This window comes from Bos mutus, chromosome 9, assembly GCF_027580195.1.
Source record: "Bos mutus isolate GX-2022 chromosome 9, NWIPB_WYAK_1.1, whole genome shotgun sequence".
NCBI lineage: Eukaryota > Metazoa > Chordata > Mammalia > Artiodactyla > Bovidae > Bos > Bos mutus.
Window position 1 is genome coordinate 22,098,087 of NC_091625.1, and position 16,394 is coordinate 22,114,480.

General features: G+C 35.3%; 1 protein-coding gene across 1 annotated transcript in view; it reads right to left on the reverse strand.

The window, feature by feature from the left end:
* Positions 1-16,394, reverse strand: part of IBTK (inhibitor of Bruton tyrosine kinase) — a 94,304-nt gene that overhangs the window by 25,599 nt on the left and 52,311 nt on the right. Inside the window, 5 exon segments of the mRNA XM_070376240.1 lie at positions 857-1,005; positions 3,182-3,294; positions 5,155-5,276; positions 13,073-13,133; positions 15,925-16,042. Coding sequence (XP_070232341.1) covers positions 857-1,005; positions 3,182-3,294; positions 5,155-5,276; positions 13,073-13,133; positions 15,925-16,042 — 563 coding nt within the window.

Below are 16,394 nucleotides of genomic sequence, written 5' to 3' on the forward strand. Positions count from 1 at the left end.
GTGGTGCTACTGGTAAGGAATGTGCCTGCTAACGCAGGAGACACAAGAGACATGGGTTCAATTCCTGCATCAGGAAGATCTCTGGAGTAGGAAATGGCAACCCACTCCAGTATTCTTGCCTGGAAAATTCCATGAACAAAGGAGCCTGGTGGGCTACAGTCTATGGGGTTGCAAAGAGTCAGACATGACTGAGCAACTACATATACACATATATTTCAACTGCCTATACAGTATTATTATACTTTACATCAATATTATATTTAATGTAGAAAGATTAGAAATATAACATCATAAAGAGCTCAACACTGCCATTAAAATCTTTAAGAGTAGAAACATTAGGCAAATTTGAGAAAATTAATACTACAGGTATTATGTCACTAATTTTTTATATATATATATATATTTTATAAACCAGTTAGAGGAGTGTTTTAGAGTAAAACACTTGTTAAAAAGCCCAGTAAAAAAAAGCTGGGTTCTTAGTAGCTCAGCTGGTAAAGAATCCGCCGGCAATGCAGGAGACCCCGTTTCAATTCCTGGGTCAGGAAGATCTGCTGGAGAAGGGATAGGTTATCCACTCCAGTGTTCTTGGGTTTACCTGGTGGCTCAGCTGGTAAAGAATCTGCCTACAATGCGGGAGATCCGGATTCAATCCCTGGGCTGGAAGATCCTCTGGAGAAGGGAACAGTTACCCACTCCAGTATTCTGGCCTGCAGAATTCCATGGACTGTATCGTCCATGGGGTAGCAGAGTTGGACACAACTGAGCGACTTTCACTTTAGAGTAAAAACAATGAGAGACTAAACTGTCTCTAGACTAGAATTTGAAGAAAATAGTGCATTAAAAAACAAAGACAAACCTCAGACTTATCTGAATGAAATCCTGTTGTGAAGTCAGGAGACTGTAAATCTCTAGGACTACCCACTCCTGCATAGCTTCCTTCAGAGTCTGATGTCAACAGTTCTGGAAGAGACTCCACAGAATTGGTCTTAACAGACTTTAACAATCCTAAAAGGTAAAAAGTTTTTAAACATTTAAACACATATACATTAAACATACATGAATTACATTTAAAGAACCAAATAATTTAATGAAGTAAAAAAACTGAAATGGAGGTTTTAAAACAAGTTTTATTCATTTCAATTACATATTAATTATAAGGAAGATTGTTATTTGGTATCTAATTTAAGAAGTGACTCAGAATATTTTCCCCCATAAAGATAAAAAAGGAAGACAAAAATAAGTAAACTCTACTCTTTTTATAAGAAAGTGTATAATTTACTAGTGGAATGTTCCCAAAATTCAAATATAAATTAATCTAATAAATAATGTCTTCTAACTTTAAGGATCAACACAAAAATTAAGCATTCACACAACTATCCTTGATGAAATTAGCCTCAAACTCAAAATTTCTTCAAGAATAGGTCTTTTTTTTGGCCATTAAATTTAACCTTTCAATCATTATTTGCTTTGGCTACAGAAAGAGTACTATAGCAGGAAGAATACCAAAGGGAAATCAAGAAAAAAAATTTTACTTCTATTACTACCTGAAATCACGTAAACGTTTTCTGACCTTGCTTCAAGTTTAAAGGAAGGGGCATAAATTAGTTCATTACTAATGTCTCTTCCAACTCTGAAATGCTATGACTCTAACACATGTGCTAACAATAACATCGTTTAAAACAAACCAAATGTCTGCTTTTTCCATAAACCTTTAGGTATTTGGAAAATCACTAGTTCCATGATTGTCTATCCATTTAAATATCTTCCCATCAATGTACCTATGCTTCCTTCTAAGGATGTGAGGTAATTCATGTAACACAGAGAATGAAAAATCACAGAATTTTAAACTTGAAAAGATCCTAAAATAGGAATCAAGATATGTAGTAAATGAGAAATACCTTTATATTAGCTATCTTTTAAAATATCTTTTATATTACCTAAAACAATTATTCTTTGCATTATTTATCAAACATATCAAATACCTCATTTGTACTTAAGTTGTTTGTATAAAGCTGACTATGAAAGAATATACTGTGGATAGAAATTGCACCAGTTTGTCTTACTGCTATAGATACACCTACAATTCCTTGAAGCCATATTGTAGTGTCATTTGTTTACACTTCAAAGTTTTATCTAAAGAAACTTAAAATTTAGGTAGCTTAATTTAGATCTAATCAGATGAATCTAGAATATAGGGCAGTCTATACCACCACTGGCCTCAACTTCTGAAAACAGAACAAAACGCTGTGAGGGGGTGCTACTCTAGTTTAAAAACACTAAAAAAACATTAATAAGCAAAGGCAATGGCAATCTTAGTAAGACATTAGATTTTCTTTTACATTAAAACAAAAAAGGCTATCAAAACATTTTTGGACAAGTAGGGAAAGTTGAGTGTAGACTGTAATACTGCTGCTGCTAAGTCGCTTCTGTCATGTCTGACCCTGTGCGACACCATAGACGGCAGCCCACCAGGCTCCCCCGTCCCTGGGATTCCCCAGGCAAGAACACTGGAGTGGGTTGCCATTTCCTTCTCCAATGCATGAAAGTGGAAAGTGGAAAATCAAAGTGAAGCCGCTCAGTCGTATCCGACTCTCAACGACCCCATGGACTGTAGCCTACCAGGCTCCTCCGTCCATGGAATTTTCCAGGCAAGAGTACTGGAGTGGGGTGCCATTGCCTTCTCCATCTGTAATACCAGATAGTATTATTAATTAATGTCTTCCAAAGTCCGACTCTCTCCAACCTATCTCCTATCTGCAGAGATCTGATATGGCTGAGCCAAGCTGAACTGTATGCATAAGATATGTGCAATCTTTCTACTGTCTCTAGGCTTGAAACACTGCCCTATTCTCTTACCATGTCAACCTGCCTCTTCTTCTTAACTAACCTCTCTACTCTGCAAGAGCCAGCTCAGCTATCACTTTCCTCTAACAGATGTATCCTCTAACAGATCTTCTCAGACTGCTTTGTGTGCCTCTCTTGTGCTCACAGAGCAGATACCAGAGTACTCAACCACAACACACACCATTTTCTGTGGCATCCCTGAGACAAGGATTATCTGTTTCTGTAGACCCAGCAGACAGCATGTAATAGTATTCAACACATGTTAAATGAATTAGATAAGGAATAGAGTCTTGAAAGATTAGATCAGAAAATACACCCTCAAATAGGTTCCACTCACCTGTAGATGGTGGACTCTGAATAATATCTGAAAGATTATAACCTCCAGAACTATCTGACCGTTTACGTGGCTTCTTTTTTGCTTTTGTTTTTGTCTTCTTGACCATACTTTCCCTAGGAAGGAAGCAAACATAAAAGTCATTTTTAAAAAGTTACGTTAGAGGTAAAACAGAACAATGAAATTTTGAGCAATGGAATACAGCATTTTGGTCAAACAGAAAACAGAAGAATACACACGCTCTAGAGTCCCATTTATCTACATGGCCCAGAGTTCCACTAAACTTCAATATAATCCTATCACACTGTAGCTCTAGTATTTCTGTGGAAGTCAGAAACAAGGTGGTATATATGAAAATACTTCGAGAAGTAAAATACTGTACATGTTCACATACAAACTATCTGGAACTAGAAATATTTGGTGATAATTTTTAAAGCATTTCAGGGGCTGCTTAATTCTTTGAATTAAGCATTATTAACCAGGAAAGGGAAAATAACACTATCTATGAGGATATAAGTATCTTATCTCATCCAAAAATATTAAATCTCATTATATAATTTATCCCCAGTTAACACAGGTCAGCTATGAATACTATTATTTTGTAAAGGATAATATACTTAAGTCAATGTTAATTTTATGATAACTTTTAATGTGGAAACACATCATACATCCATGTCACATATTTATAAATATCAAGTATCCCAACAGCTACCATCAAACTCCAGAAAAGAGGTTAAAAAAAATTCCTGGAACCAAGAAGAACTTTTCAGAGAGCAACATAGTTGATTATTATACTGCTGCTGCTAAGTCACTTCAGTTGTGTCCGACTCTGTGCGACCCTATAGACGGCAGCCCACCAGGCTCCCCCATCCCTGGGATTCTCCAGCAAGCACACTGGAGTGGATTGCCATTTCCTTCTCCAGTGCATGAAAGTGAAAAGTGAAAGGGAAGTCACTCAGTCGTGTCCGACTCCTAGTGACCCCATGGACTGCAGCACCAGGCTCCTCCATCCATGGGATTTTCCAGACAAGGGTTCTGGAGTGGGGTGCCATTGCCTTCTCCAGATTATTATATACTTACATATATATACACTCATACTTACATGTAGTAAATTACTTGAACATCCCAAAATTTTAAGAGGTCATTTACCAAGTAAAGGGAAAGTAATTCTATAATCAGCTGATAAACTAGCCTGAAACACAGACTGGAAATTCTAAACCTGACTTGTCAAACAGTCAACAGGGAGATTATGTAGAACCTGGAATATTTTATCAGAGGACTCCCAAATGCCAGGCACTATAGGTCATGTCTCTTGAACTAGTAGGGTTCTCTATACTGAGGGATCTAGAGGAATGGCTGATGAATCCCCTTGGTTCACCCTCCCCAGAAGGCAAACCTTTTCTCTTCTATCAAGATGGAGAAGAGGCACTTATTTGGTTCAGGAATAGATGAATGCTTTTTGAAAAATTCTCTAACAATGCTTTTTGAAATCCAACCATGTGCACTCATAAACTTAGTGCCTCTAATTCTTAAGCCTGTCAAGAATTCTGTTTTAGTCTTTTCTGTTCTAAGTCATTATTGCTCAACAACCACTTTCCAACTTCCAAAACATTAACATCTCCTGACTGCCATTTACTCCTTTCCCGTTCTCTCTACTCTAGCACAATATGCCTTTTTCATTTCTTTACTATGCTCTCTGCAGGGTTTGGAAAGGTACCGAAGATAACTGCACTTATTCAACCCAACATATTAAACTGGAAGGGTATATTCCTTTATGCTTAATTTTGTCATATCTGCAAATATTAATTATGCATTTATATCAAAGCTAAGAATGAACATAAATACCTATTTTCTATGTTAATTTTCACATCTTCTTTCAGTGTCAATACAAAAGTGCCAACAGTGTCCAAGATTGGGAATGGGGGAAGGAGAAAAGAAACGGAAAAAAAAAACAAAAACCCAAATCTAAAGCTTACGAGTAATTCTGTTCCATATTTACTTCTTCTTTCAAAAAGATATCTCCATCTTCTACATCCAAATAGCTAATATCTGGTCCATCTTGATATGGTGTAATGACTCTTCTCTCCATTGCTGGAATCTATAAGAAAAAAGATGTTACTTTTTTCTTATAAATTGTACAAAATGTGTAGAGGAATGACATCACCTACCTTTCTCTCGCCCCTTCAATCTACAACCAGTAAAACAGCCAGAGCTCAAGAAAGGTGCTCCTGTCCAACACACTAGGACACCAGAGATTTCCACACATCTGTACATCTAAAGGTGTAGGTTGGAACACACAGAGGAAGGAGGCAGAACCACTAGGAGTGGAGTCTGTGCCTGTGATCCTGGGCCTCTAACCACGGCAGTTGAGTCCACAGCTTCAGAGACCCGAGGAGCAGCAGGCGAGGTGGCACACACATCTCTAGCCTCCTGAAAGGAGTAGTGGCGCTCACAACCACAGGCTGCTAGGTAGCAGTGGCAGTGGGTCCTGGAACCCAGCCCTCAACCCCCACCTCCCACTGTGGAGGAGCCCAGAAACCTTATACGACAGCAGACACAGCAGAGATGCCTGTGAAACTGTGCCTCCTGCCACTCTCATGCTCCTCCTCGCCCTATGCAGAGGAGACCGTCACAAAGAGTCCCAGACACTGGGGAGGGCCCAACATCCCAATGATGACAGCAGCTCTGGCCGAAGAAAGGCAGTAAGGATCAGGGAGGCACAGAAGGAATCGTGACGGCACTGAGGCACACTTCTCCCAGAGCCAGCGGAAGCTGAAAAGTGCCAGCTAGAAAATGTAATCGGACGCAACACAGGGAAGAAACCAAAACCTAGTGTTATAATGCCACCTTCTGGAAAACAAAAGTAAGGACTCTAACTTCCAACCTATCCTTAACTTCAAATGCACCTGCAGAGGAATAATTCATCAAGCACCGTGTACAAGCACTATAACACTATATCACAAAAAAGAAAATATTTCTCCAGAAACCAAACTGAATCACAGAGTGTTTCAATATAACTGAAAGATAATTCAAAATAGCCACTAACTCAAGGAGCTACAAGAAAAGTCAGAAAGGTAGTTTAATGAGCTCAGGAATAAAATTAATGAACAGAAGAAATACTTTACCAAAAAGATAGAAACTCTAAAAAAAGAACCAAACAAACATTGGAACTGAGGAATCCAACAAATAACATAAAGAATGCATTAGAAAGAAATAGAAATAGAGTTAATATATGGAAGAAAGAATAGCAAGCTCAAAGATAGAAATCTTGAAATGATACAAGTATAAGAAAAATGAGGAACAAAATATTTAAAAATGAGGAAATTCCTCAAGACCTATCTCTTTTAGGAAGGATGACACTAAGGTAATCAGTAACCCAAAAGGAGAAGAGGGAGAAGGCAGCAGAGCGTTTATTTAAAGAAATAACAGCTGAGAAAGTCCCAAATCTGGGGAAGGAACTGGATAAACAAGTACATAAAATTAAGACAACACCAAATTACCTCATACAAAATGACCTTCTCCAAGACAACTAATAAATAATAAAATTGCTAAGAGTCAATAGCAAAGATTTTTAAAGGCAGGCAGTGTAAAAAGGACAGTGGCCTATAAAGGAACCTCCACTAGGCTATCAACAGATGTCTCAGCAGAAACTCTACAGGCGAGGAGGGAGTGAAATGACAGTCTCAAAATATTAAAAGATCAAAAACTGTGAGCCAAGAATATTCTATCTGGGAAAGATATCATTTAAATATGACAGAGAGAGAAGGCTTTCTCCAATGAACAAGCTGAGGGAGTTCATCAACATTAGACCTGCATAATAAGACATGTTGAAAGCAGTACTTTAATAGAGACAAACGTAAATAAAACTTTGAGCAAGATGATAAATAGAACCAGGAAACTAAAGAGCATAGAGGTTAAACGGAGAAAAAAAGAAAAAAAAACTATAAGCCATTGCTGTTTGGTAGCAAACTCACAACATAAAAGGGACAATTTGAGAAAGCAAAAACAAAAAAGAAGATGAGAAAAACTGAACAGGTAAAGCAAGGTAACATACTATCAGCAGAGAAAAGACTGTTTTTCTATGAGACGTTTTTTACAAAGCTCAGGACAACCACAAAACTTTATGTTACAGAGCAGAGACATGAAACATAAAAAAAGAGAACACTGAGAAAAAGACCAAAGAAACCTCCACACCAAAATGACAAAAACACAAGGAAAAAGAAACAATGGAGATGTCAAGCAACCAAAAAACAAAACATAAAATTTCAGGAATGATGCTAAAGCTGAAACTCCAGTACCTTGGCCACCTCATGCAAAGAGCTGACTCATTGAAAAGACTGTGATGCTGGGAGGGATTGAGGGCAGGAGGAGAAGGGGACGACAGAGGATGAGATGGCTGGATGGCATCACTGACTCAATGGACGTGAGTCTCAGTGAACTCCAGGAGTTGGTGATGGACAGGGAGGCCTGGCGTGCTGTGATACATGGGGTCGCAAAGAGTCAGACACGACTAAGTGACTGAACTGAACTGAACTGAAGTTCTTATCTATCAATAATCACCCTAAATGTAATGGATTGAATTCATGAATCAGAAGACAGAGACTAGGTGAATGCACCAAAAAATAGGACTCAACTATATGCTACCTCCAGCAGACACACCTCAGCTGTAAGGACAAACACAAGCTCAAAGTGAAGAGACGGAATATTATACTCCAAGCAAATGGCAGCAAAAAGGAAGCACGTATAGCCATCCTCATACCAGACAAAATAGACTTCACGCCGAAAAATGTAACAGACAAAAAATGGTCAGTATACAGTTATAAAGAGGACAACTCATCAAGAAGACATTGAAGTTACTAATGTATGTGTACCTAACCTAAGAACTATAAAATATATAAAACAATTATTAACCAACCCAAAAGGAGAGAAATGACAGTGACAAAATAATTGTAGGGAGTATTTACCACCCACTTACATCAAGAAATGGGCTTCCCTGTGGCTCAGCTGGTAAAGAATCCGCCTGCAATGTGGGAGACCTGGGTTGATCCCTGAGTTGGGAAGATCTCCTGGAGAAGGGAAAGGCTACCCACTCCAGTATTCTGGCCTGGAGAATTCCATGGACTGTATAGTCCATGGGGGTCACAAAGAGCCAGACATGTCTGAGCGATTTTCACATATACATCAACAGACAGATCAATCTAGAAAGAAAGTCTACAAGGAAACAGTGGCCTTAACTGAAACATCAGACCCAATATATTTGACAAATCAGATTTGAACAAGAACATTCCATCCAAATGTAGCAGAATATACATTCTTCTCAAATGCTCATGAAAGTTAATTAAGGATAAGCTACATGTTGGGACACAAAAGTCTGAACAGATTTAAGAAACCCCAAATCCTATCAAATATCTTTTCTGATTACAATGGTATAAGAAAATAGAAATCAAGAACAAGAACAATAGAAAAATTACAAATATGTAAAAAACAACATGCTACAGAACAATTGGGTTACTGAAGAAATCAAAGGAGAAACAAAATTCTACCTGAAGACAAATGGAAATATGATATAGCAAAATCTATAAACAGCAAAAGCAGTACTAAGGGTTTGTAGCAATAAAGGCTTACCTCAAGAAACAAGAAAAACTTACACCTAGAGGTACTAGAAGAACAAATGAAGACCAAAGGAAATGAAGACCTTCTAGAAGGAAGGAAATATAAGGACAGTAGAAAAGATAAAGTAAGAGCTGATTCTTTGAAAAGATAACAAAATTGACAAATCATTAGCTAGACAAAGAAAAAAGAGAAGGCCTGATAAATAAAATAAAATAAATGAAAGAAAAAATGACACCAAGAAATGTAAAAGAATATAAGAGAATACAAAAATTGAAAACCAAGAAGAAATGGACAAATTCTTAGAATCATAAAACATTCCAAGACTGAATCATGAAGAGACAGAAAATCTGAATTGATGAATCATGAGTATAGAGATTGAGACAGTGATCCAAAAGCACCTAAAAACACAGATCCAGGACCAGACTGCTTCACAGGTGAATTCTACAAAATATTCAAAGATTTAGTACCTATCCTAAAACTCTTTCAATGAACTGAAAAGGAGGGAATGCTTCCTAACTCCTTCTATAAGGCCAATATCACCCTGATACCAAAACCAGACAAAGACAACACAGAGAAAGAAAATCACATGCCCTTATCTCTGCTGAACAGATATAAAAATCCTCAACAAAATATTGGCAACCTGAACTGAATGACACATCAAGAGAATTATACCACGTGACCAAGTGGGGTTCATACCAGGGATGGAAGAATGGTCAACTTCCTCAGATGGATCAGTGTGATACACCACGTTAGCAAAATAAAGCCCAAACCACGAGATCTTCTCAACAGATGCAGAAAAAGCATCTGACAAAATTCAACACCCATTTAGGATAAAAACTTTCAATAAAGTGGGTATAATTTATGAAAAATCCACAAGTTACATACTCAGTGGCAAAGTATTAAAAGCTATCCTCTAACATCAGGAATAAGACAAGGATGCTAACTCTCAACACTCTTATTCAACACAGTATTAGAAGTGCTAGCCAGAGCAATTAGGTAAGAAAAAATAAAAGACATCCAAATTGGAAAGAACGAAGTAAAACTGTCACTATTTGCAGATGACATGATTTTACACATACATAGATACTCTACACATTCCACCAAAAATCTGTTAGAAATAACAAATGAGTACAGCAAAGCAAAGGATGCAAAAATCAACATACAAAAATCTGTTGCATTTCTATACACTAAGAATAAGTATCAGAAAAAGAAATTAAGAAAACAATCACATTTACAATCACAACAAAAAGAATAAAACACCTAAGAAAAGATTTAAACAGGAAGGTGGAAAATCTGTATGTTGAAAACTCTAAGACACTGTCAGAAGAAATTCAAGAAAATACAAATAAACGGAAAGATATTCCAGTCTCATGGAATGGAAAAATTACCATATCACCTAAAGCAGTCCAACTCAATAAAATCCCTATCAAAATCCCAAGAACATTTTTCACAGAAAGTTCTAAAATTTATATGGAACCAAAATAGATGCTGAAGAGTCAAAGCAACACTGATTAAAAAGAACAAAGCTGGAGGTATCACACGCCCTGATTTCAAACTATATTACAAACCCATAGTAATCAAAACAGCATGGTATTGGCAGAAAAATAAATACAAAGATCTCCAAACAGAATTAAAGCTCAGAAATAAACGCTTGCATATATGGACTATTAATTTATAACAAAGGAGCAAATGGAGAAAGGACAATCTCCAATAAATAAATAGTGCTAGGAAAACTGGACAGCCACATGCAAAACAAATTAAACTAGACCACTATCACACCACAGACAAAAATTAATTCACAGTGGATTAAAGGCTTTAGTGTAAGACCTGAAACCATAACAGTCCTAAAAAAGAAAACATAGGTGGCAGGCACTGTGATATGAGTCTCCCAGTATCTTTTTAGATATGTTTTCTCAGTCAAGGAAAACAAAAACATAAACAAAGTGGATTACATCAAACTAGTTTCTACAGAGCAAAGGAAATCATCAGTAAAATGAAAAGACAACCTACCAAATGGGAAGAGATATTTGCAAATGATATATCAAAAAACAACTCATATGTATGAATTCAATGGTATATTTAACAAGAAAACTATCTGATTAAAAAATAGACAGGAGTTGAATACATATTTTTCCAAAGAAGACATATAGATGGCCAACAAGCATATGGAAAAATGTTCAGCATCATTAATTATTAGGGAAATGCAAATCAAGACTACACTGAGATATCACTGTATACCTATCAGAAAGCTAGGGTCAAAATGACAACACAATATCATGTGTTGGCAAGGATGTGGAGAAAAGGGAACCCTCATACACTGTTAATGAGACTTTAAATTGGTAGAGTCACTAGAGAAGAAGGATGGAGATTCCTAAAAAATTAAGAACAGACTACCATAACTGGACATTGAACAACAGACTGGTTCCAAATAGGAAAAGGAGTATGTCAAGGCTATATATTGTCACCCTGCTTATTTAACTTATATGCAGAGTACATTATGAGAAATGCTGGGCTGGAAGAAGCACAAGCTGGAATCAAGATTGCTGGGAGAAATATCAATAACCTCAGATATGCAGATGACACCACCCTTATGGCAGAAAGTGAAGAGGAACTAAAAAGCCTCTTGATGAAAGTGAAAGAGGAGAGTGAAAAAGTTGGCTTAAAGCTCAACATTCAGAAAACTAAGATCACAGTATCCGGTCCCATCACTTCATGGCAGATAGATGGGGAAACAGTGGAAACAGTGGCTGACTTTTAATGGGCTCCAAAATCACTGCAGATGGTGATTGCAGCCATGAAATTAAAAGACACTTACTCCTTGGAAGGAAAGTTATGACCAACTTAGATAATATATTAATAAGCAGAGACATTACTTTACCAACAAAGGTCCATCTAGTCAAGGCTATGGTTTTTCCAGTAGTCATGTATGGATGTGAGAGTTGGACCATTAAGAAAGCTGAGTGCCAAAGAATTGATGCTTTTGAACTGTGGTATTGGAGAAGACTTTTGAAAGTCCCTAGGAGAGCAAGGAGATCCAACCAGTCCATCCTAGAGATCAGTCCTGGGTGTTCACTAGAAGGACTGATGCTGAAGCTGAAACTCCAATACTTTGGCCACCTGATGCGAAGAGCTGACTCATTTGGAAAGACCCTGATGCTGGGAAAGATTGAGGGCAGGAGGAGAAGGGGATGACAGAGGATGAGACGGCTGGATGGCATCACCGACTCAATGGACATGGGTTTGGGTGGACTCCGGGAGTTGATGATGGACAGGGAGGCCTGGTGTGCTGCGGTTCATGGGGTCGCAGAGAGTTGGACCTGACTGAGTGACTGAACTGAACTGAACTGAATTGAAGCATATTATAGCCAGGTACTCCACTTCTGGGTATTCATCCAAAGAATACAAAAACACTTATTAGTAAAGATATATGCTCCCCTATATTCACTGCAGCATTATTTATAATAGCCAAGATATGGAAGCAATGTATGTGCCCATCAAGGGATGAATAAAGAACCTGTGTTATATGCATTTGCATATATAAATACACATACACACACACATATATATATATATACACACAATGGACTACTACTCAACCATGAGAAAAGATGAACTCTTGCCATTTGCAATGACACAGATAGACCATGAGGGTATTATGCTAAGTGAAATAAGTCAGATGGAGATAGACAAATATTGCATGATTTCACTCATAGATGGAATATGAAACACTAATAAACAAAAACAAAATAAATGAACAAACTAAACCCCAAAATTCCCTTTGTACAGAGAACAGAGTAGTGATTATGAGAGGGAAAAGCAGGTGTTGAAACAGGTAAAAGGGATCAACCATATGCTAACAGACAGAAGTTAAATTTTTGGTTGGAAGCAACCTATAGAGTATACAGAAACAGAAATATAATGCTGTACACATGAAACTTATACAGTATTATAAATCAATGTCACCTGAATAAAAATAAATAAAACCATTAAAAGCCCATGTTTTTATAATTTCTGGATCTTTGCTAAATAAAAAATAACAAGACTCTGAAGCTTTCCATAAATTCCGTTTATAAAGCAATTTAAATAGACATTAATTTTATCATTGAAAATCTTTAATTTTGATTATCATGTTTTCCTGTACAGTGGGTACCTAAGTCTTATGTCCTCATTTTTAAAAGATCCTAATGAATCAGAATTCATTAGGAATTTGTTCTACTGAGAAGCTGGGCGAAATATACTGCTTTACTTGATACTGTAACTGAAAAAAAACATAAACCTTACCATTTTCCGGTAAAACACAGAAAGGTCCTTCAAAACACCATCACTTAAAACATCAAGAGATCTAAAAAATAAATTATAAAATTCTATCTTAAGACTCAAGTAATTTAACACCTGGTAAGATTTTCAAATATATAGAGACATTTTATATTGTTGAATAAGTAACATTTATTTCTTTTAATATGTCAACAGTAACAAACTCTTTTGGGAAGTATGTGTGATTATATATTTCAAATATATAGCAAACATATTAGACAAACATACTGAATAAAGCTCAAGCAACTCTTACGAATAATAGAAAAATATTTTCTATCATAATAAAATATAAATTTTCAACTTTCATTTTCTACAAATTAAAATCCTTAAAGAGTAATAATTAATATTATATATTATAATCATATGTAATATATAATTAATTAGTATAATTATAATCCTACAAAAGAGTATTATATTGCTAGAACAATGGCCTATCAGGTACCTGAATTCTATCTAGAATTATCATTGTTCCTAATTATCTACATGACCTTGAGCAACTCACTTCATCTCTCTAGGTTTTAAGATCTTCATGTATAAAATGACATTTGGACTAGTTCAACTGAATTCAAAGAGGTTGTCAGGAATTTTACTGATACTTTGAGGGATCAGTAAAATTTTAAATCAGTTTTCATTCCAAAGTATACTTCAAACTATTTTACAACTAACATGAAAACATGGAGAAGGAAATGGCAACCCACTCCAGTATTCCTAACTAGAGAATCCCATGGACAGAGGAGCCTGGTGGGCTACAGTCCACGGGATCGCAGAGTCAGACATGACTTAGCAACTAAACAACAATATGGAACAAGCACATTCAAATCTGTACCATTCCAGTTTTTTTAGGATTTGAAGATAATTAACTTCTGATGCTACATCAATTTGGATGCAGCTCTCCTTTCTTAACATCTATTTGCATGTTTATTTACACTTCTGAAAAACACGTATTTGACTATAAATGTTTACATTTATACAAACAAATCTTTATTTAAATGAAACTTATGCAAGTCTACTTATGTAAAATTATTCAACATAGCACATGTGCCACCCTTAATACTTCAGCTGACAAATTTGTCACAACGTAATACTTGAAAAACAGTGTGACACATCATTTTCCAACATCATATTTTAGATATGGTGTTCATTTCACACTGTGGTTGATTCTTATCTCACATATTAAAAGAGCTTAATTTGGCAATAATGAGAAAAAATTGCTATGATTAGAATTACTAATGTCAGCAAAAATAAATGAATTTATTCTGAAACCTTTGTTCTGCCACTAAAATACCAGAGGCATTTTAAATGACATTGTCTAACATCCCATACTATTAATTTGTATTTAGAAAGCATTTTTCACCAAGTAACAAAGATTAAACGCCCATAAGAATTTTTTCTAAATAGAACCCTAAATGTCAATTATTAAGAATATCTTAGTGATTCATGTTTATAAAAAGGTAGAAAACTTTTATTTCAAACATGTTTTGAAATTAGTTTTATTAAAAATCATCCTGACTTTGAAAAGTTACTTATCAAACAACTGTTACTACTTCTAATTATATGAATCAAGGTTTTTCTTGATTATTTGCAAAAGAAGTTTCATGGGTTTTTTTCATCCTCATATGAGGATATAAAAAATCTACTTTATAAGGTTTTCATGAAAATTATGAGCATCCATACAACACTTCTAGAATGCTGCCTGGCACATGGTAGTATTATTATAACTATTATTATGTAACTACTATTATATTACTATTATTATTATTAATAACTATTATTATGGCAATAAGTGTTACCTATTATTACAATTAAAGCAAAATACAGAATTATACTGGAGACTGACTTTATTTTTATTTTTTTTTTTTTGGAGACTGACTTTAAAAATGCAACTGACACCAAAAATTCTAATGTGAAATTTCTGTATTCACCAAAAAGACTCATCTTCTTATCACTGACTTTATAGTGAATAAATGTAATAAAATCTTGACCTTACACTAAAAAATGAATCTGTAAATTTATTTCATTAAAAAATTCCACTGCTAAAATAGTTGAAAAGAATGAGATTAAATTTCCTAAGATTCCTCTAATTCTAAAATGTCCATGACTCCTAAATCATTAGCATTTATCAAAATCTTTTCATCCAGGTAAACATCAATATTGTGAAATATTAGCTTATAACATAGGATATAATATTTAACTTATTTTTTCATGTACCATGTGTCATTTTTCATAATGAATATTCTATTACCATCAAAACTTGAACACATGTACCACCTTGCAATAAACCAGACCAACTAAATTTTTCAGGCCATCTGCTGCACACTAAGTTTGACCAAAGAATCAATACGTAGTATAGGGAAAATCTTAAAAGAGAATAAATACAAAGAGAAAACAGAAATCAACCAGTAACAAATCATATGCATAAATATATGTGAAGTAATTAAATGCTGACTTAATTAGTATTACAAATAGTTTCCAAAACCCAGGTAACAACTACATAATTACAAATTAGCCTAAACAAGCAGAGTGATACAAATATATATACAAATATACTTGTGGTAATATTGTCCCATGACCTTCCAACCAGAATGTAAGCTCCTATAACACTGAGAGCAAGGATATTCTCCATTTGTTCACTGTAGTATTGTAGCAATGGCTGGCATATATTATGCATCCAAATACTGATGAAATGATTAAATGTCTTACATTTTCACTTTTTCTACAAAGTTAGGATTTATTGTTATTTAGTTTCAAATTACTAACATATTTGCTATTATATATAAATAAGTGTTTTTGCGACAGTCTGTATATAATACTCAACCTACCTTGCTTCAAGTAAAGCTGCCATATTCAGTCCAATAAACTGTAAACAAGAGAGTTTCAACTGTTCAGCATTATACATTGCTGCAAATTCCAGTAGCATAGCAGCATTCTTAAGGGTAACTACAAAGGAAGAAAAGATCTATAAAACAAGATGAAAGGCATTTTAACTATTGCAAATGAAATATATTTATTTATTAACTTGTCAGGTTTGAACATTTAGAAGAAGGAAAACTGAAAGTACTGTTCTGCTAAAAAAAAGTTATACTAGGGCAAATATAGAATTTATTTTCCAACCCGATATGCCAAAGTAATTTTAAATGATTCGTTATGAGGAAAAATAAATACACACAAAATTTTAAGCAAAAGAAAATAGAAAAGGTGCATTTCAGTGTCATCTAAAAGCAAACACGTAAGAATCAACAATCTTCCACCTAAATATTTTGGAATATTTTTAACTTTCACTGATAAACAA